The 23718-nt window shown below is 33.6% G+C and overlaps 1 protein-coding gene across 6 annotated transcripts in view; it reads right to left on the reverse strand.

The window, feature by feature from the left end:
- Nucleotides 1-23718, reverse strand: part of LOC125057212 (semaphorin-2A) — a 405445-nt gene that overhangs the window by 19120 nt on the left and 362607 nt on the right. For all 6 annotated transcript variants that reach the window (XM_047660755.1, XM_047660754.1, XM_047660749.1 and 3 more), the window contains 3 exons: nucleotides 22739-22969; nucleotides 12240-12498; nucleotides 9557-9711 (listed from right to left, as the gene is read on the reverse strand). In XM_047660755.1, coding sequence (XP_047516711.1) covers nucleotides 9557-9711; nucleotides 12240-12498; nucleotides 22739-22969 — 645 coding nt within the window. The remainder of the gene's footprint in view (nucleotides 1-9556; nucleotides 9712-12239; nucleotides 12499-22738; nucleotides 22970-23718) is intronic.

The following is a 23718-nucleotide window of genomic DNA, read 5'->3' on the forward strand; positions in this document are numbered from 1 at the left end:
GATGTATTTAATACTATTTTCGTTACGATAAATTACTTCTTGAATAACATATCAGACTTTGAAAGCTTAATTCAAGGACGTATGGAGAAATCAATAGGTTCATTATAATGTGACCTAGTTGATTGGGCGTGCTTCAGTGTTAATGTGTGGTTTGATATCAATGAAAACAATTCAAGCGTGGTATTTATTATTGAATAAACTTTATACATTTACATTTACTTATAAAAAAATTTGGGTCTGTGGCTCTGTTCCTATCTGTTTCATGATCATTTGTATATCATAGGTCGTCGACTTTTTGGTTGTAAGGCAAGCTGGTTTTCTTGCAATGTTATCCTTCATGGTTTGAGTGAATATTAAATAGTAATAAACTCCATTAGTGTACAGCCTGGGATCGAACCTACGACCTCAAGGATGAGAGCTTTTTGTCAGTCGATATTTAAAGTGTATTAAATTTGATTGCGTAGATTATATAATGAATTTTAAGTGGTTTATTATTTTTTATTTAAACCTAAACATTACATACATACAGTATTTAGATTTTTCTTAACCTACACAGTAATAATAAAAATAATTAAAAATTAATGAAATAATAAAACTAAAAGATTTTTTTAAACTTGAAATTTCAATTAGTGCGCCCGAAAATATGTTAAGGTAAAATCTCAAATAACATTGTAAAATGGATGGCATATACGTCCGCAGTCTAAAATATTTGGACCAATGAATATTATATTTGAGAAGGGTTGCAGCCGTGTCTCGTTATTTTGTATTTTGTATTAAGCGGCCAGTTATTCCGAACACGTTCCAAAGGTGTATTTTTAAAGAAGGCTTTCACGGTGGTCCTGGCATTAGGGATGCCGCCACCGCGCCACCCTCAAACTTTCTCGTACACCTTTTGATATTCAATATACTGTGGCGCTTAGGCAATCCTTTGATGACATGTTTTATGCAAAAAACGTTGAACCGGCGAGAGTAAATGCTCAAAAGTGAACACATTAGTATTCCTACTCCTGTTCGTGGCACTTCAGTTTTGGGGAATAAAAATCAATGTTTATGTTCGACGGACGCGATTTGAATTTTAATTATGGGTCTACCTAATTGTGCCGGGTGTGAGGAATTATAAAGGCGGAAGTCATCTGTTTCGTTTACGATTTTGTGTTATTAAAAATTTTAGTACAGGTGTAAATTCATGTAATCGTTTGTCACTGTTATAAAATTTCGTAATGAACCTTTTTGTATATACTTAGTCTGGCCATAAATACTGTTACAATTAAAAATAAACAAAATATTACATTTGAATTTGGAATCTGTTATTTTTATGTGAATGTTCATTGTGTTTTCTCATTTTTGCGCCAATACATTTCAGTACTTATGGGATCACTGGGTATTATGCATTCCATCTTTGGCTATTGGTATATTTAGTATAATTGTTTTTTGTTACGTGATAACTGAAATAATTTCTGTAGGTAAATTTCAAAATTAAACGTTACGTTCCTATATCAAAAAAATATAAAAACAATACTAACGCTAGGGTTGTCTGGAAGTGATCATTTGTTAGAGATAAATCTGTTACCTCCACAATAATTTATGTTATCTGATTAATAACATCATCCTTCGCAAATAAATCAAAACTTACACCATGAAGTAATTTTACGTAACGTTTATATTATGCATAAAAGTTTATTTAAAATAACTTAATAATAATAACAAAAATATCTTTATTACAACAAATCTTCACAGGACGTTTGTCGAGGCTTTCCAGACAGCAATCAATGCATATATGTTGGGAAACATCGCTCTACGTGAACGCATTTTTATATTGTAGTCTGCTGGTGGGTGTGTGTGGAAGGGTTGTGGTTGTGTGTGAATGGGCCACATATTCCTACTAATTTGTTTTGTATGTGTATGTACATTAATAATATATTATCTACTGAAACTAAAATGTCGTCCAAGGCATCGTAGTTAAGAAACACAAATTTAAACAAGATGTATTGATTTAGATGTACGATATTGATATTGTAAAATTATAAACGATATCGGATATCTAAGCACTGACTCAAAGCCCGGAGCTAACTCAAAATAGTGGACACAATGTAAGCTAAGGTAACAGTCTACTATAAATTACTTAGGAATTTCCGCTCCAATACAGTATCGAGCTCAGCAATAAATATCGTCCATTTTCGTGTGGCCAGTGCATCGATGACGCTTTGGTTATGGATAAAAATATCTATTATTTTTGAAAAATAATATATTTAAACACGTGTCAGCTATAATGACGATATGAAATCGTATCAAGATTTTTACAGTCAGTAACAAGTTTAAACATTAAATAAGAGCAGTGCTCGCCTAGTGTGGTCGTAGGTTCGATCCTCGGCGGCACCAATGGACTTTCTATGTTCGCATTTAACACTCGCTCGTACGGTGAAGGAAAACATCACGAGGAAACCGGTATTACTTAGAGTTAAAAAGTTGACGACGGGCACAGAAAATCGACCACCTGCCCTGCGATTCTGTAACTCACTTCACGAACTTACACAGCGGTTTTCGCATCGGCGGTCGCTCTCAAAACAGTCGTGAAGCAGTCATTTTATGATTTGGCATTCTGAAAAGGTGGGAGCTTGTACTTTATTGTTTATCAGAATGCCAAATCATAAAATGACTGCTTCACGACTGATTTGAGAGCGACCGCCGATGCGAAAACCGCTGTGTGAGTTCGAAAAGTGAGTTACAGAATCGCAGGGCTGCTTGCCCATTATAAATGACCACGGAACAGATACAGAAATCTGACAATACAAATGACAATAATATATAATCCCAAAACATATTAAATAACAATTTTAATTTAATTTAATTAGCCTTGTAAGAAAATACAATGTATGAAGGCTTAATTAGTTTATATTACCAAATCCTTAAGGATATCTCTGGGGCCTATTCGCTCTAAATTTGGATCGGTCCATGTACGTAGAAGCTATAGCTACATACATACATACATTGCGAATTGATAACCTCCTCCTTTGGTATTTAAAAAAATAAAACCATATTTATTAACTGTGATCCAATATATAAATTATATTTATGTTTGACCATTATTTTTAACACATACTGTTTCCTTACTAAGATATCGTTCTCGTTATGAATGAGAATGACGGAAAATGAAATATTTCGCTTAAAATTTTTAGCTAACGATTTTAAAACATATGGCGTCTTCTGTCGTTTTAAAATTGTATTCGCATTAATATCAAATTAGACAAACATTTTAAAATTATCCAGTATTCCGGTGTTTAAAAAAATATATTTACATAATTATTACTAAAATAGCCTTAATGTTGAGAGCAGAGTTAAGGAAATACGTGCCATTTTTGATAATCTGTGGTGGAAAAGATGATGAAATTCCAACTTTAAGCCAAAGATCGCCGAGTCAGGCACAGATGGCTAATCAGACAATAAAGCAAGCAATATACAAGTAGATCTTATGAAACATATTAAATCTGAGAATTAAACACAAAACTTTTTTACTTGATTTTATTATTGTAATTTTTAACACATTAGAAATAAATAACTCTAACGGGCAGCTCCGACTGGACTTTTAATATTTTACAAATACATATAGCCATATATATACGGGGATAATCTGGCAATTTAGTTTTAATATCTGCTACTTATTTCATTTATTACAAACAAAAACACCCATTTTTTAATAATGTTTATTTAAGTATTTTTTATAACAGCGTTATGGGGTTCCCAATAGCATTATTTACTTGTAAATAATTTATTTAGAAACATTTCTATACATATAATTAATCTCTTTGCACTGACTAACACAAAAATCTATAATTTATTGTCAGTCAAAACCGCCAAACATCTCTTTACATATATAGTATTGATTAGATAGATCTTTTTTTTAAAGACAATTCACACCAATTGACCTAGTCCCATGCTAAGCTGGTGAAGCTTGTGTTATGGGTACTAGGCAACGGATATACATACATATTATAGATAGATAGACATATAAATACATATTTAAACACCCAAGACCTAAGCACAACACCAAATGCTCATCACATCGATGTTCGTCTCAGCCGGGGATCGAACACGGGACCCATGGATTCGCAGTCAGGGGTACTACCACTAGACCAATGAGTCGTCGTTTTTATTTATTAAAAAGCTAAACTATAAAAAGGCAACGATCCTTTCACGTTTGCATACAAGGGCTCACCGACCAACTGTAATAAGTCTCAAGAGTCCATAATACGTTAAAGTACAGTTAATGCACCTACACATATCATTTCCTTTGATCGCAATTCATGTTTACGGCAAAACTTTGACTTCATGCACTTAGGCAAATGGCTTTCCGATACTTTGAGAGCAATATCAGTGTATCATTACCTATATTATATGGACGGTGTAAATTGTTACGAGCCTGTTAATATAAAGAAACAATTTTGAAGTTATACTTCTTTAGGCGCATTATGAAAAATTGATGAGAGTGAAATTAAAACACGTGTTTTCATTTTGTTTTCATTATACAAGTGCGAATTTTATATGTGCGTCTGAATTATAATCAGAAGTGATTTAAATTGAATATTTAAATCAATACTAATTAATATTAGAAAATAATAATAAATATAAATATAATATTAATAAATATTTATTTATTTAATTTTTCAAATGTAAACTGAACTATTATTGACTATAATGACTCCTTTTCCAGTCTTTGATTATTTAATTGTAATTAATTATTTGCATGCAATCAAAAACTATTTTTAATAATGCACGCAATAAGTACACGCACCCTTTTTTTATGATCTCGAGAATATGATGGCTGCGATGTCGAAATACACACAATATATACAATACAAGTACTACAGGAAGTTTCTGTTGTCTTCAACCTTGTCTCTCGCTAACAAAGATGGCTGAAGGCAATTGAATTGTCATAGAAATAATGTAAATTCAAGTTTATATTAATTTCAAGAGTTTTACTTAAACTTGCTAACTATTCTATACTATATATCTTTACTAGAGGACCAGGCGAACTTCGTTCCGCCTAACAGTCTTATGATATCGTGTTAACTTTAGTTAAACTTAATTTAGGATTTCATTGAGGTAATAACACAGTTTTACACATTAGGGCTCTTCTCTCTAGCGTCAATATTGCGATACTCCTTGTTAAAGCAGTTTCTGATATACAACATTTCTTTTATATGCGTAATTTTGTCAACAGATGGCACCACATGCTGTTTAGATTTGTTTAATTAATTCATTAATTAATTTTTATTCGAATAACTTATCCGATATTTTATTACTTATTCTGCTATTCGGAGGGGAGAAGAATCCACAAAAAAAGGAAATAAAACATCGGTCCAGCTGATCTTGAGTTATAAGTGGTGTAACTAACACGACTTTGTTTTATATATTTAGATTATTCTAGCAACCTGTTAAAGCTTTAAATAGCTAGTCATTTTTTAGAGGCTATGTTACCAAGAGATAAGTTTACTGGTTACAAATATCTCCAAATCGTTCCTCTTTATCTCTTTATGCATAAAACATTTGTTACAAAATATTTGCACACTGAAAATAAAGTTATCTCAAAGGATAACATCCTAAATACACTAGTGGCTTAATAAACTGCAGACACATGTTGACATCGCAGACAAAATAGGAAGAGAAGTGAACTTTTCGCGACATTTATTCGCGTACTAAAAGCTATTAAATCTGTCTGGCCAGTGCGCTAACTCTAACTGAATTCCAAACCTCAAAGGGCTAAGCGTTTTGTGACTTGGAGTTCACGTAATTATATCACGATGGCTACGATATATTCGCTGACCGCTGCCCGGCTCAGCTGTCTGTGCATTTTAAATCGCTTTAATAACCGCTCCGATCTAGCGCTCTCGTCAGTTTAACATAGACATAGACATAACTAGCGATTATTATTATTACTTACTCACTTCGTACGAGTGGACATTTATTTGTTAAACATTTTTGTAGATATTGATATGTTCTTTAATATTGTGGAACATTTTTTTTGTTCTATCATCAATAGTTTTCGCAGCGCATGCGATGAAAGATATCTTATAGGCATTTTTTTACACTAAGGGTAACATTATAGTAGTTTTAGCATTGTTTTCTTGCAATTAAAATAACCTATATTAATCAGTGATAATGTTGCATTCAAATGGTGAAAGAATTTTTTAAATCAGTCCAGTACTTTTAGAGCCAATTCGTTACAAACATACTTAAATACAAATCTTTCCTCTTTATATATATTAGTATAGACAAAACACACACAGAAACACAAAATAACAATTATCAAAAAAATGGAAAAAAGGATGAAAATAACTTTTTTTTTCTTTTACAGAAAAAGGTACGTTTTAAGTGTGTAATGCGTGTGTGCTGTGATTGTAATTGGCCCTGCCTCAGCATTATGCTGAGGAGCAGACTGTTCCACAGCACTTACCCTAGCACTTCAATTCTAAGTTGCAATTTTTGGTTATAATATTCCCTAATTAAGTTTTGTAATTATTAACGCGTGCTGTCTTTGATACGTTTACATTATTATTGTGTTTACAAAGACGCCCTTACTCTTAGTGATGTCTCAAGGAATTTAATTAACTTCGTTAACTTCTAAATACTCTTAATGTCTTTGATACTCAGCCCCCTTCCATTGACAAACAGGGGCGTGTACACGACAGTTGCTGTCAAAGTTTTATCAACCTCCACGTTCAGAAGTTGTATGGCAACAGTGATTTAGGCATGATAAAACAAATGGAACGAAGCGAGCCCGCATTGCGGGAACATCATACACTCATTTCTCATTGTCTGCCGGCACCTCGAGCGCCGCTACAACTTTACGCCGGCTAGCGCAGTTTAATGCATATTATAACGCTGTAAGCACTCGAAATGGGGTAAGCGGGAAAGTAATATCACGGCAGACAGCGCACTCTTTATTGAAAGTGTAAACTGTCCTTTTTCAGAAGCCTTAGGCACTAGTTAAACGAACAACTTATTTTCGAGTTTAATATAAGAGCTGGATTTCCATGCTATATACTGTATTGAGCGCTATAATGTTTAAGCATTTAATTGCGTTCTAGTTTGCCTCAGAAAGTTGTCAACGTTCCCAACGCTTGAAGAGATTCGACTATTGAAGGCATAAACAAAATAGCATTATGGAAATTAAGCAACAGTAATTATCGCGGTACGTGGCTAAAGCAGGGACGTCAAAGGTAACGCTTAAACAATTTAATATTCCACACGAGCATTTCAAACACCAACTCGAATGTGGCTCTTCTTTTTAGAAGTTCCGTAAACTCCCCCTTCGTTAGATACCTACGTGAGTTTAATTCATTCAGTCTGAGAACGGTTTGTTTAGAAAACGATTTTGAGGAAGACTGCTGAAAATTGCAATACCGCAGGCTATTACCACTTGAAAGCGTTGTTTATAGCGAAGGGAATTTTCACCGCGCCGACATCCTGCGTGACGTTCAGTGGTCTGCCACAATCTCAAGGTGCATATATTTATACTGAGTGCAATTCTATGTTTGTCTGACAGGCGCTGTGAGATTTAGCACCTATTATTTGCGGATTTAATACAATGTAGTTGATACAAAAGTTATATAAATTTGTTACTTATTTAAAAAAATAAATCATTGGCGCTACAACCTTTTTAGGACTGGGTTTCAGATTTCTGTGCCTGACACACGCCGTAGACTTTTTGGGTCTAAGGCAAGGTGGTTTTCTCAAGATGATTTCCTTCAGCGTTCAAGCTAGTGTTAAATACGCACATAAAAAGAAAATCCATTGGTGCACATACGGGGATCGAACCTACGACCTCTGCGATGAGAGTCGCACGCTGAAGCCACTAGGCCATTACTACTCTTGTTACTTATTTACTCAATAAAATATGTAAGGCTTATTACATTACCTATTCATATGATATTTATATTTAAATAATATTTTTTTTACTAGAATTTAAAGGGTAAGAAATTACTTTCCAGTGACGCAATGACAGAAAGTGTCGGAGTTATTAAATAACTCGTTCGCATTATACTTTCGAGATCCCACAACCCCTTAGGAGAAAGAAAAACTGTGGAAATGAAACGCGACTTTCAAAAAGGCTTAAAGAGAAATGCACTTTTTGCTACTTGCGAGAAAAACGGAATACAGTTCAAGTGTGCGGCTTAAAAGCTTTAGTGCTTTTAAAAGTTAATAAATAGCAAGTTGACAAAGTGTTAAGGAGGTGTTGTGTGCATACAAATAGTATAAACGGTTTTTCATGTCTAGCATGTCCCGCCATGAATGGAAGCGGACGCTAATGTCGGAGTACCTTTATTCAAACAGTTGCATGCACGGAATGGTGAACGTAGTCAATCAAAAGTATTCATGTGCACAGAGGACATAATCTGTATTTACGAGTCTGTGTTTAATTTCACCGGTTTTACACTTTGCACATTTAAAAGTAAAATTTAAAGTTTTAAATTTCGAACAAAAAGGCCCATTACCCATTTTCAAATTAAGAATGTCAAGATCTATGGTTAAAATAATGTATGTGTTTTTGCAATGCATTTAAAAGTAAAATTTAATATTTTAAATTTCGAACAAAAAGGTCTATTTTCAAATTAAGAATATCAAAAATTATGGTTTAAAGAATTGATGTGTTATTTGTGTAAAATATTATACCTGTATCCTTCTATAAATTTTCAAAAATCGAATATATCGTGTTCGTGACAATTAACATGGAATATTCATGTTAACAAATCATAATCCATTGACAGCTGCCAAAATAAATCTTTGCGGGTCGAATATTCGTGACCCGACCCTTGGCGTGAAGCGTTATTCAATTACCGTATCACTCAAGTCAAAATTATTAATTCAATTTCGATGGTGATGTGCACTTAAGACACTTTGAAGTGTACTTAATTTTAGATAAGTGCTATATTATGTGAGAGGTAGGGGTGATATAGATTTAAAGGTTTCGCCCTTCTTTAGGTGTCAGGTAATAGTTTCTTAATAAATCTTATTTTACGATATATGTAATATTATTTTATATTAACTATACGTAATGATTGAAATTAATGTTTTTTTTTTAATAAATATAATAATTCGAGACTATGACTCGTATACTTAAAATTTATTTTGACACACTGTAGTGGGTCACGAGGTGACGTTATTAATATAATATTCAAGTTAGTCGACTTAATACAATAAATAAATAAATCAGTGGCGTTACAACCTTTTTAGCTCTGATCTTCATATTTCTATATCTGTTTTACGAGCATTTGTCAATCTAATAGGCAAGGTTGATCAACACACATCCTTTGACTGAAACATGCCTTCGACTATTTAGATCTAACACAAGTCGGTTTTTCAAAATATTTTCCTTCACCGTTCGAGCAGATGTTAAATGCGCTCATAGAAAAAAAAAACCATTGGTGCCGGGGATCGAACCTACGACTTCAGGTATGAGAGTCGCACGTTGAAGCAACTAGGCCAATACTGCACTGCTCGAAGGTTTGAGTGGCAAAGTCAGCAAGTAAAAGACTAGAATAACCTCAAAATAACTTACTTGTTCCAGCATAGTAGACTGTGTAATCCAATTGATGGCCCATCATGTCCACCTTGACGCGGTCTACCACCAGCCTCGTGAAGAACAGGTCTCGTTTGTAGTAAATCGGCTTTTCGTGTTCATGAGACACAGCGCTATCCATCAACGGGTGGGATCTGAAATGAAAGAGATCTTGGTATATCTCTACTTTATCTTTTTTAATATAATATTTCCGTTTTATTTATAGTATTTATTTATACATTCTAAAACATTGTCTACGTCTAAAAAAATATGACATCACAAATTTAACACACATACACATGTTCTATAATAATTGATGTAATTATTATAGAACATAAGAAATCTATCAAAGGAAAAAATTAAACAAACAACCACAAAATAAAAGTAAAATAAAACAAAACAAAAAAAAATAACTAAACATTAAAAATCAATAATAACTAAAACTAAAAAGATAAAAAAGAACAATAACAGTAATAAACAAAACTAAATGAAAACTTAAACCACATTAAGAGCCTGCAAAATAAAGTTACGGTAAGTTTGTAGTCTGTTATCACATCAATATTTTCATCAATGTTTGTAATAAAGTTGTAAGAGCGAAATAGCCTATTCACTCGACCATTAAAAGTAGCAGATAAGCAAGGCGTAGGTACGTATAGAATCTATGGATCCCCCTGGCAATATGTGCAATAATATATCTACTTGATTGCTCAAGATAGAGAGAGATGGAGCCAGTTGGAGGTGGAGGCCTATACTCTACAAAAGGTCCCTTAAAAAAATATGTTTATTTATCATAATATCTACGGTATATGTTACAAAGTCTTTTATCTAAAATATATGACAATTTACGTAAACATGTATGTTACAAAAAATATATACAACATAGAATCAAAATACCAGAATTACAGCGGAGAGAACAACAGCGGATTATGTACGAGATAGACACTTAACAATGCTTTCTTTAACATTGATCAATACGAAATATATCCAGCTCCGGATAAGTACTATTTAATCCGTTAAAATCGCGAAGAATTCGAAAGAGATGTACTCCTAGGTTGGTTTTTGCAGACGCACTTTGAAAAATTCTGCTCACCTTGGGAAGTAAGTAAGGAACGACAATGTTAACGTACCTATTGTTAGTAAAGTGAGAGTATCTTTAGTAAAGATGGATGAATGTTTCAAGGAATAAATGAGGCTTATTAATATTAAATATTATTTCCGTATTTATCGTTTATATATATTTTTAAATCTGTTTCTTAAAATTTGAAAGAGATCGCTTAGTTACAATTCTCATTGAGTGAAAATTTTCATAATAATTATTGTATTATGTGTAATGCAAATAATGTGTTCTTTTTAAAGGCAAACAGGCAGGAGGCTCATCTCATGTTGAGTGATACCGCCGCCCATGAACACTCCTAATACCAGACGGCTCGCGAGTGCGTTGCGGCCTTTTAAGAATTGGTACGTTATTTTCTTGAAAGGACCCTAAGTCGAACTGTTCGTTTATTTTCACGATCCAAGTGTAAATAGTTCATTTCTAATTGACAAGGATCACTAGCTAAGAAAACTATAATTAAAGGTATTTCGTACTGAAATATGATATAACACTTCAACCGTATTTACGTAAATTGCCTGCGTTATGCGATAATGTCAAACGCAATCCGACACGGACAGCATTAAACCATTTCAACAATCCACTCATTTAATTAAAATTTCCACTGAATTGTTATTCCCATGTTTCAGGTGAAGTGTAAAAATCTCAGCGTTTCCACGTAAAGTGTGGAAAAAAAATAATTGAACGCTCGCCGTGAGTGCGGTAATTAAGAGTACGTGTCGCTAGATAAAAGTGAGGCCTCAAGTGTCTGCCAACTGGCAACACTGTATGCGATCGCGAACTTTGTTTATGTACGTCAACCGTAATGCGCTGTACGTGTCTTGAGACAGATTGTAATTGCCAGACGCGAAAATGATCCTTTACACATGTAATACAAGAGATTGTTTTGATGGCGTTCATTAGTATGCAGGCACTTCTGTGCTATTTTTAAAGAAGTATACATAAAACTGCAACACAGTTGCTGTATGCTGTGAATATCTTGTTTTCGATAAAACATCTTATTTTTTCTCTGTGTCAAATTAACATAGAGGACTGTCAATGGTCTATAATAATTGGGCTCCTTATTCATATACGTACTTTAAAAATTATATGTTACAAACACAAAAACAAAATGAAACTTTATTTACTTAATTAAAGATTATAGCATGTTAATAAATCATGTAGTCATGATCAAAGGTTGCACTGAAAAGTTTAAAGCGTTTTATAAATTTGAGGAATACTAAAATGATCCTAATCCTTGGGATTGATTTGCTCCTGTTCAAACAATTTGTATGACAATACTTGGCGATTAAAAAGAGTGGCGGAAAGTTTCTTGCCAGTTCTTCTTTTCTTACCCGCTCTACGCCCTTGACTTGCGAACTGGTAGTAAATGTAAATTTACAATTTATTTAACTTGACAATTCAAAAGTCTACTTGGTTATCCACTTGAATAAAGATATTTTGAGTTTGAGTTTTGAAAATTGCTAAAATACAAATCTGCTTTAAAACTATACTGGTGGTTATTTGTGACAATCAAAATCCTAGCGTGAAACCCCGACTAAATTCTCCGATAACAACATGTAAAATTCTTACCGTATAAAGTTAAGAACAGTGTCCGGCAAAGACGAGGTGTCATTGACGCAGGTGCCAGGTCTGGGTTCTGGTACTTTGCTGCTGATAACTGGCAGCCAGGCGGAACTAGACGTGGCTTGCTCCTTGAATTTACCCTCAAATGCTTTTTGGATGTCTCCTATTGTGAAAGTGCATATTGCGGATCCCATCAGACCAGTGGATGCGGTGGTGAAGACTCCATAGAAGCGGTTATCGTCACCAGGTACTTTGTAAATGCTCTCTGTGGACAAAAAGAAATATTTATTAGACTGTAACAAGTTTTTATTTAGAAGATTAACCTACAAGGTTCTGCGTTTGTATTAGCGGCCACATTACATTATTTGTGGCCCAGCTATTAATCGGCTGTCTCTTTTTTAAATTATACTTCTTTTGGCGCGTTAGGGAAAAATGATGGAAGTAAATTTTTACGATGCGAACGCATATCGTCACAAAAAACCGACACCCGGAATATCTGGTAAAACGTCGGTAAAACAGTCTGGGCCGCTAGTTGGCGCTTGCTCTGTTTTATCGACAAGTTGCATTGTCTGTCATGGCGTAGTGTTTTTCAGTCGTGTTTATTTAAACCAAAATAATGATTTGTATACGAGAAAACCCGTCACAATGTGATATAACACAGTGTTTTTTGTCAGATATCATGATTAGTAGATATTATAACATTTCGATTGGAAGTGACCATTAAAATGGACAAGAAAAATGAAATTCGAAGAAGGAAACGACCCTATAAAGTGCTCGAAGAAAATTATTACGCCAAAGTATAACTTAACATGTTGTGTGTACTTAACACGTTTTTTTGTCTCATTGTGGTTACGTTGCGATGAATAAAGACACATTGTTATTACAAGACTGATTTAGTTTTTATAAATAAGGAAAATATAATTAGCGATATCTATATTACAGAAGTTACTCCACAATAATGCGGGCGAATGAGCGAAAGTTCGCGCCCCAAACACATTGTAAACTCAAATAGGTTAATAAAGATTTTATTTATTTTATTATCGGAGCAGAAATTAAATTTGCTCTTAAACGTAACGGCAAACATAAAACAGATGGGGTATTCTATTCAGGTCCTGTTTCGCATTTAATGTGTCCCGCGGGAGACGGGCTGAAATTCAGAAAGCGTACTCGGCTGCGGATTAGGCGTTATATTAGTTAAAGGAATCCTTACTCGGGTTTAATTGATTTTCTATTGTTTTGTATTATTAATGTTGGGAGGTATATATTTGTCTATGTACTTGATGTTAATTCAATATTCATGATTGTTGAAACCTCATACGATGTTTTGTCTTTATAATTCCTGTTATTTTTAACTTGTTTTGAAGCTTTGGATTTAACTAATTGAGTAATAGTATTACATATAATTGGCATTCTGTCAACAGCGATAGTAAAATTATCACTTAAAAAACTGTGTGTATGTTGAAATTAAAGAATGTGTCAAGTGATATGGTAGCGTTTATAGAAACTTATTTATTAGGTTAATACGGGGGACATCAATGTTATTCATACAGTAAATATAAGGCTTGTATTACACATATAACAGTAATAGCCAAAACAGTTACTACTATCAACTGTCACAGTAATTAACTGTTAGACCTCCCGAAAACCATTTATATAATCCACCAAAAAGCATAGAATAATAAAGAAAAGTCTATACACTTGGCTTACGCCTGTGAACAACAGTGTTCCAACCATAATAATAATAATAGCATTTTATTTAAGATAAGTTTACTTTTACTTAAACACATTTTCTATCATATCTTTTTAAATAGGTGTGCCCTTTTTTGGGAAACGCCTGCTCCAAATCCTGTCTGCGCTGTGCCACTCTCCGCCATGTACCATTTAAACATTTATCAATAGTCATTGTACGATTCCTCGGACGTCGGGGTGCTTTAAATAATAGAGGATTTTATTTTCACTCTATATTACCCGCTCACGTACAACAATAGAATATAAGCGAAATAATTAAATGTTAATTTCTATCTAAGAGCAGTATTGGCCTAGTGGCTTCAGCGTGCGACTCTCATACCTGAGGTCGTAGGTTCGATCCCAGGCTGTACACCAATGGTCTTTCTTTCTATGTGCGCATTTAACATTTGCTCGAACGGTGAAGGAAAACATCGTGAGGAAACCGACATGTCTTAGACCCAAAAAAGTCGACGGCATGTGTCAGGCACTGGAAGCTGATCACCTACTTGCCTATTAGATTTAAAAATTATCAAGAAACCGATTCAGAAATCTGAGGCCAAGACCTAAAGAGGTTGTAGCGCCACTGATTTATTTATTTTTTAATGGCTAGGTAACGAATGCAATGTAACAGTCGAAGAGAGTGCCTATATCTGGCTATACTTTCGGGGCATAACTCCGACGATTTAGGAAATCGCCACGCTTATAAAGAAAGCCTGAGTGAGCGAAATGTAGTGTATAGGAATCACACAAATGCCATACAGTAATAAATGACCTATATTGCTTCAGCAACTGTCGTCGAATTAAAAATTTGCACCGACTTCCGGCACCATCACTTTTGTACGGCACTAGGTTTTTCGACATTTATTTTTAATCATCTATACACTTATAACAAAGCCGTACATTAATAATTAGTCGAAATTCCCCCATTGTACCTGAGAAAGTCCATTCACTCACGTACTCACATGTACCGCTCAGAAATGACGGCATAGTGCTCAGAGCTATTTTCAGATATAGTAACAGCCTTCTAAGCATAATTCAGGTTGGGTCATTTCACAGGTATTTTTTGTTCATGGGCTTGTGGTCTAATAGAAGCGTTCATCAAAGTATACAATTATACAATATACGTAATCTAATTTATTACAAACCCAATAACAATTATTCTGAACGTCAGTTTGCGATCCAATTAATTTTAACTATTGCGGCTGTCAAACTTCACTCGAAAGTTACTATGATTAGTTCTAAGATAGTGGATGTCGCTTAAGCGTACAATGTTTGAATAATATTGGTATCAAGGCGGGCTTAATTTGACACATGCTATATGGATATCCTGGATTAATACCGTACATTGATATTTGGGAGAAACTTAGACTTAGGACATCTCAGATTTATATGTGCTTAATTTATGTATACTATATCATCCTTCTGTGTTCAAAGGTCGTCAATCTTTGGATCAAGAAATTTTCATCATATACATCGCATATATAGAAAGAAGTCGTGATTTGAATACACGATCTCAGGGTCGACCGCTTAACTTCTAGGCTATAAAGCGTGAAATACGTTCTTTAAAAATAATGATGGTAATGTCTGTTCAATAACAAACCTTCGTCTAGATTTTATTTTGGAATAAGAAGCATAAATGTTTAAATAGATTTAGTTTTAGAAAATTAAAAGTTTTCACATCAGTTTATGATTAAATTCACCATAGTTTCACTAAGTCAAGTATGTCAACCATATAAGTGGCTTAGAAATAACTATTATAGGAGAAAGTGCTAACTTTTTATTGAAATAATTCTTTAACGTTGACAAAATTTTATTTTATTTTGTGTCGGGAGGTAGTATCTGATAACTATAGCAGAAAATCACTTCAGAATGTTCTATTAAAACATAAAACAATTTAGCATTTATACAAGTTAAAGATGTTAGCGTAAAACGTATTTTTATATTAAAATGTTTGAAATTATTACATTAAGAAAAAATACATTTTCCTCGAACGGTCATAAATAACATTCGTATTAAAATGAGAAAGGCGTAAACGATGTTTTGGGAAAAGGCGGGAACATATTTTACAAACATAACACGAAACAGTTGTCAAAACGAAAGCTTAGCGCGTGTCGACTACAAATATAATTTATTTTTTCTTTTTAATTCTTATCTGCGCTGTTAAATGGGATAATGTAATTCGTATTAGATAATATTCATTAGTTTACCAGTGAATTAAGATTACAAAGCATGGGTATAATACATAAATAATTAACTTAATCAGCGGTTGAGAGAGTTTTAATTTTCTTTCATGAGGAGCGTGATGGAGGTTGCAGGTGCTTACAAATGAAAAACATTGATTTAAAATTGTAACGGAGAGTATTGCCAGTTCTTTTCGTTCTACGCCCGTGATTGATTGGCAGTAAATTTAAACTATTTTTTTATGGACGTTCATAAGTCATTAAGTTACCTATATGAACAAATGATATTTTGACCGTTTAATACCGTACATTCTTGGTCATTTAAAGGTATATACATAACAACTATTTTGTTGGTCTGAATTATACAGTGTATGTTCTTTTTAGATGAATAAGTTTTCTCGAACATAAAATCGCGTTTAAAATATCATTTCTCGGAGAATGATTCCACGTGTTTCGAGTTCAACACAGAAAGCTTGATCAACTGAGACATGAGTTATCATTTAATGTTATCCCGGAATAAAAGTGCTAAGTTTAAAAAAAATAAAATTATTACGAAACATATACAGTAAGCTTAGTCCAAGACCTTAAGTGAGGCGCCACTGGATGTGAAAATTTCGTAATTAGATACCTTTCCATGCTACGAGTAAACCAGTAGAGCATCCTTCAACCTTCTTTAGGTCTAGGCCTCAGATTTCTATGTCTGTTTCATGATCATTTGTCAACCTAATATAAGTAGGTTATCAGCTTCTTGTGCAGTAACCTACATCGACTTTTTTGGGTTTAAGGCAAGCCGGTTTCCTCACAATGTTTTCCTTCACCGCTCGACCGAATGTTAAATGCGCACATACAAAGAATATCTATTAGTGCACAGCTGGGGATAGAACCTACGACCTCAGGGATGAGAGTCGCACGCTGAAGCCACAAGGCCAACACTGCTCGCCTTGCTACTAGTAGTCACTAAATGAACTGAAAAATTTAAAATAGCCTTGCTCTGTATTCACAATAACAGTATTATGCAATAAAAATAAGTGCTTTCAAGTGAATTATTCAAACGGAAAATGCTTAAAAATCGCGCATATTCATAATTACCTTTCATTTAATGCACGTGTTCTAGTTTTTTCCATCTATAATAGTCTATTTATATCATAGCCATTATGTTTGAATCTAGGTCGTTATTATCGTATAAAAATCCTTCCTTTTAAGTGCACATTGTAGCTTAACTTCAATCTAAAGATGCGGAAGCGTAGCGCTACGAATACTGTTAAAAACGTAAAGGACTTAAGAAGGTCTGCGCTATGTTTCGGCTCTGAATCTCATCCCAAGTCTATTTGGGTTCTGTTTACTAACTAATCTGTCATAAGGCCTTTATCTCTCTCTTTTCGTCTCTAGAAAAGAATATTGGTAACTCTAATGTTTATAATTTGTTCTTGACGATTTTATGATGATTAGGGTCTTTGACAATATGTTAGGTGACATAACCAATAAATCCTTGATCCAGCGATAACAAACAACCTTTTTTCAATAAAATTACAAATTACAATCTATATAGGTATATATAAATGTTTTGTTTGTGTACGCTTTAAAAACTCAAAAAGTTCTGCACTGATCGAGCTGAAATTTTAGCATGATATATAATCCACATCAAGGATTGTTTTTTTTTAATTTTCAGTTTTTTTCCACAAGTATTGCAAAATTAAACTTATATGAAATGTTTTCTTTCTCATTTCTCAACCATTCAATCACAATGTAAATAGGGAACAGCTAGTTATATATATTTATGTTAAAATTCATAAAATTTTGAAAGCTTTTAAATTAAATATGTGATAAAAATAAGAACAGGTTCCAAAGGTGACAAAGGATAGGTTCCGCCTACCTAATTATTATTTACAACAGATAGCTACTATGCTATCTTACTTTTTATTTACAACTAAAGCTAAACATTTAGCTTTTCAGACAACTGCTTCTATTGAGCAGATAGCTTTTCAGACAACTGCTTCTATTGAGCAGCTTAGCTTAAAAGAATGTAGTGATACTTGCAGTAGCACTTCATTAAGTATTAATAATTTAAATTAGATAGTGTGACAATAGAGGCAAACTCTAGCAATAATTTAGTACAACTCAGCTCAACATGTAATATTACTAACAACAACTGTTTAAACTTGATGCATCAAAACATGCAAGGTATGTTGGGCAAAGAATTAGAATTGGAGTAGTTTTTAAAATCAAGTAAAATTGATGTCCTATGCATTACCGAACATTGGCTTAGAGAATGCCAAATCATCTTTAACTTTGATCAGCACCAAGTTGCAAGTTCGTTTTGCAGATTGTCGGCGATTCATGGGGGCTCTTTGATTATTGTTAATAAAAATTTAAAGTATAAAGAGCGTAATGACATCGTGTGTCTGTCTGTAGAACACTCTTTGGAAGTAGCCTGTATAGAGATTGAGAATTGCATTATTTTAAGTGTTTACAGACCACCAAGTGCATCTTACGATTTTTTTGAAGAAAAGTTGGAGGAAATTTTGTGTAAAGTTAGTTTTAAGAACAATAAGTATATTATTGTATGTGGTGACTTCAATATAAATTTATTAGAAAATACCTCCATTAGTAAAAAATTCAATCTGTTATTAAAATCTTACAATCTTGTTAACTTGTTTCTTGAGCCCACTAGAATTACAAGCTCCACTGCTACATGTATAGATAATGTATTTACAGATGCAGAGGCAATGCAAACCTCAATTACAACTGATCTTAGCTCAGATCATTGTGGACAGTTAGTGGCGCTAAAATGTAAAGTGGTGAAACAAGTAAATAAGAGCAGTGTGTTTGTTCCAGTGAATAAAAAGCGAATGGTGAGATTTAGACATAATATAGGTAAACGCCTACCTTTATTACCGGTAGGTACTACCGTTGATACACAATACAACAATCTAAGTGATTGTATTAATAAAGAGTTCAACACCATCTTTACCCCAAAGAAAGTCTCTCATTCGCAGTGTAAATCGTTTAGTGATTGGGCGACAGCGGGAATTTATAAAAGTAGACAACGGTTGTATGACCTTTACGCTGAAAAGTCATACAATCATAATGAAGAATTTATTCTTTATGTTCGAAATTATTCGAAATTATTTAAGAAAGTTTGTTACGCGGCCAAGTCCTTAAATATCAAAAACAAGATTAAAAATAGTACCAATAAAACTAAAATGACTTGGAAGATAATTGATAGTGAAACTGGAAGAGTCAGGGATCGCAATCAAGACATCGAACTATGTGTCGATAACACTATAATCAAATCTAACGAAGAGATAGCGATTGTTTTTGATAAGTACTTTTCTGACATTCCAATTTCGACTACTAAGTCTCTTCAATCATCTCCCGCCCTCGCTGAATCGCTGCTTAAAGATAATGTAAACGAGTGCAAGGTCAGTTTTTCATTCCGACCCATTGGTGCCGACGATATAGTGAGGATATTTAGAACCATAGATATTAAGAACACTACCGATCTTTGGGGTATTTCTGTAAAAATAATTAGTAGCATAATTGATGTAATTGCTCCCCATCTAGCTATAATTTTCAACAATTGTATTAAAAATGGCGAGTTTCCCGATCTAATGAAACATAGTAAAGTTATTCCTTTATTTAAAGCAGGTAGTATGTCCGACCCCAGTAACTTTAGACCAATTTCCGTACTACCTACTTGTAGTAAAATATTTGAAAAAATTATATTAAATCAACTGGTAAGTCATTTTAACGTAAACAAATTATTACATAATAATCAGTTCGGTTTTACCAAGGGTCGCTCGACAGCCGATGCCGGTGTTGAGTTATATAGATATATAATTAAGGCTTGGGAGGAGTCGCATGACGCTTTAGGTGTTTTCTGCGACTTATCCAAAGCATTTGATTGTGTCCAACACGAGACCTTAATCGGGAAACTCCGCCATTATGGCATCAAGAATACCGCACTGAATCTTCTGACTTCCTATTTACACGGAAGAACTCAGAAGGTTGAAGTGAATGGTAAGAGGTCCTCTGGGTCGGCAGTAGATATGGGGGTACCACAGGGCTCAATTCTTGGCCCTTTCCTCTTTCTTGTTTATATAAATGATCTACCTTTCATGGTAGAGAGAAAACATCAGATAGTTTTGTTTGCTGATGACACGTCCTTGATTTTTAAAATCAAACGACAAATAACAAATTTTGACGATGTGAACAATGCTCTGTCTTCGATTGTCCATTGGTTTAGTATGAATAACCTTCTACTTAATGCAAAAAAGACAAAATGCATTAAATTTTGTGCAAAAAATGCAAGGGTTATGGATACTAGACCAATTATAAACTGTGAGGAATTGAATCTGGATGATACAACTGTATTTCTCGGAATCACCATGGATTCAAAACTTCAGTGGTCCCCTCATATTAACGGATTGGCGAAGAGACTTAGTTCTGCAGCCTACGCGGTTAAAAAAATTCGCTCACTAACTGATGTCGATACAGCTAGACTTGTTTATTTTAGTTACTTTCATAGCTTAATGACTTATGGCTTATTATTATGGGGTCATGCTGCTGATGTCGAAACTATTTTCATCCTGCAGAAGAGGGCTATTCGTGCAATCTATAATTTAAAATGTAGGGAATCTCTTAGAGATAAATTCAAGGAAATTAATATACTCACCTTTCCCTCGCAATATATTTATGAAAATATTATGTATGTATACAAAAATAGTGATAAGTTTACTAGAATAGAACATACGCACAAAGTTAATACACGGAACAAACGCAGGCTGCAATTTCCCCGTACTAGACTATCTAAAGTTAGTAATTCTTTTTTGGGGAAAGGGATACTCTTCTTTAATAAAATCCCAGAGGCTCTTTTATCCCTGCCTTACAATAAATTTAAGAAATGTATTAAAGAAAAGCTGTGTAAAAAGGCTTACTATAAAGTCAACGATTATCTAGTTGATAAAAGGGCCTGGGACTAGTGCTAGACAGGCTACTTCTAATTAATTTGCGATATTTGTTTTAATAAGTGTTGTTTGATGATTTGCTGTTTTAAAAGAGTACCGAGAGTTTTTTACGCCGGCTTTTTCTCTCGGCCTACCCCCTCTGTCTTCTTTGCCGATGAGTAGGGATGCCTTCAAATTTAATGACGTGGAATAAGTGATACATGTATCTTATGTTCCATAATAAACATATTTTATTTTATTTTATTTTATTTTAACGTCTATCATTTTTAAACATATTTCTTTTTATCACTATTCATTTAGCTTAATTGAGTGAAGAACCTTCTATTAGAGCCTCATAAGTTATGCACGCAATGCAGGGTACAGCGTTAGAAGCGCGTTAATATTATATGAAGATGGGATTCTAGAATTGGCCGTGCTTAAATCTCTATGCACCATTGAAACTCCGTATTTGTACGGGATTGACAATCAATATTTGCATTGCCGAAGGGGAGTGTAGTTAAATTTAAATCTGTGAATGTTTAAGATCGCTTAAGTCGGACAAACTTGTTGACTTTTGTGAGCGTATATTGATTTTTGAGTTTCCGAATGTTACATTGTAAATACAGATTTATTTTGTATGAAAAACGAATGTTTATATAAAAATCTGCTATAGAATAAGTAATTTTATTGTAGAAACAACTTGATTGCTAATTTAAGACAAAGAGAATTTTAGACAGAATCACTATGTATTTCAACTAAAGAGTATTTATATATTCACATCTAATTAGAATATTTAATTGAAACTCTTTTATCAGAGTGGGTACATATATTTGCACCTCTTGAGCACCAACGTTATTTTATAGAACAGAGACTAAACGGGCAGGAGGTTCATCTGATCTTAAGTGATACCGCCGCTCATGGACAATCAATACCAGACGGCTTGTAAATGTATTGCCAGTATTTGAGGAATAGGCACTCTCTTTCCTTCAACGACCCTAAATTGTATTGGATCGGAAATACCTGCAGCTTGTTCCACATAGTGGTGGTGAGCGGCTAAATATGCCTGAAATACGCTAAGTTGTGGAAGGACGTCGAGGTGATATATATATCGCATAATCGAAGCCTATACTTAGCAATCGTTATTGGTGCATCTTTTGAACGCAAATATAATTGCCCCATATTGTATTTAGCAGTTAAATTTAAATGCACTCAAAATAATCATATTTTATTGGGATTTATACATCAAGCATTTAATCTCATAAATTCAATCTGACTGGCTATTGTGACCAATACATGGTGTCCATTAAAAGGTTTAAGTTGATTATATTATAATATAATCTACACTTCAAAGGTGTTTTAAATTATAAAAACGTAAAAATTCGGTTTTGTTTTTGTAATAATCATTAAACGGCAAATACACGCTCGTAATAATTCGAAATTGAGAAAATTACCATCTCATGGGTTCAGCACTTCATTCTTAACTTAGGTTGTGTGTTCGAATGAATTTCTCATTAATTGCACAAAACTTACAACACTTGCTTATATGACGCAGTAAGGATCAGCCATCCTGCTACAAAAATAGAATCAAACAAAGTTCATGAAAATCGGTACTACAAGCCTTTTATATTATAAATTAAATAATAATACTTACGTATTTCATTAAAGTAGAATGGAAACTCTCCAGGAATACTGCAGTTGAGTCTAGCTTTCAGATAAGTAGCCCAGTTCTGGCTGAGTATATTCTTGCCTCCAGTATCACGTTTGCAGACTCTTGCTACTCGGGAGTAGACTGCCTTTCCACAGTTTATGTATTCTACCGCTGTCTCTCGAAAGAAGAATAAGACGTATTCGCCAACGTCGAAGGATCCAACGAAGTTCGGTTCTAGAAAAATATGTATACTATTAGTTCTGCTATCAATTAATCTCTTAAATTATGATTTAATTTCGATTAGACGACTCATTGGTCTAGTGGTTAGTATCCCTGACTGCGAATCCATGGGTCCCGGGTTCGATCCCCGGCTGAGGCGAACATCGATGTGATGAGCATTTGGTGTTGTGCTTAGGTCTTGGGTGTTTAAATATGTATTTATATGTCTATCTATCTATAATATGTATGTATATCCGTTGCCTAGTACCCATAACACAAGCTTCACCAGCTTAGAATGGGACTAGGTCAATTGGTATGAATTGTCTTTAAAAAAAAAAAATTAAAAAAAAAAATTATGGTTTAGACTATTTCGTTACTAAATTTATACAGAAACAAACAAAAACTGGAACTTACAAGGCCAACTTTAAATTCGCGATTTATTAAGATATTTTTATAATAATATAAAACCTAGTAAATTGAAGGAGTCAAAAATAAGGTAGATCATATCTTTGATTTACGAGAATATTTTATATACAATATTTTATTTTAATTTTATTAAATTTGGCTAAATAATATAAGTATGTAATTTTTACTTTTTTCCTTTACTTTAATATAATCTAAAGATTTTAAATACACATAACAGTCTATCAGGAAAGCACACAAGTATTTCCGAAATGTGATAAAAATAGGGAGTAAATGTGTCCGATTGTCATGAAGATTTAAATCAAATATAAAAGATATTAATTTAATCATACGTTGTAATA

The sequence above is a fragment of the Pieris napi genome, chromosome 16 (genome assembly GCF_905475465.1).
Source record: "Pieris napi chromosome 16, ilPieNapi1.2, whole genome shotgun sequence".
Classification (NCBI taxonomy): Eukaryota; Metazoa; Arthropoda; class Insecta; order Lepidoptera; family Pieridae; genus Pieris; species Pieris napi.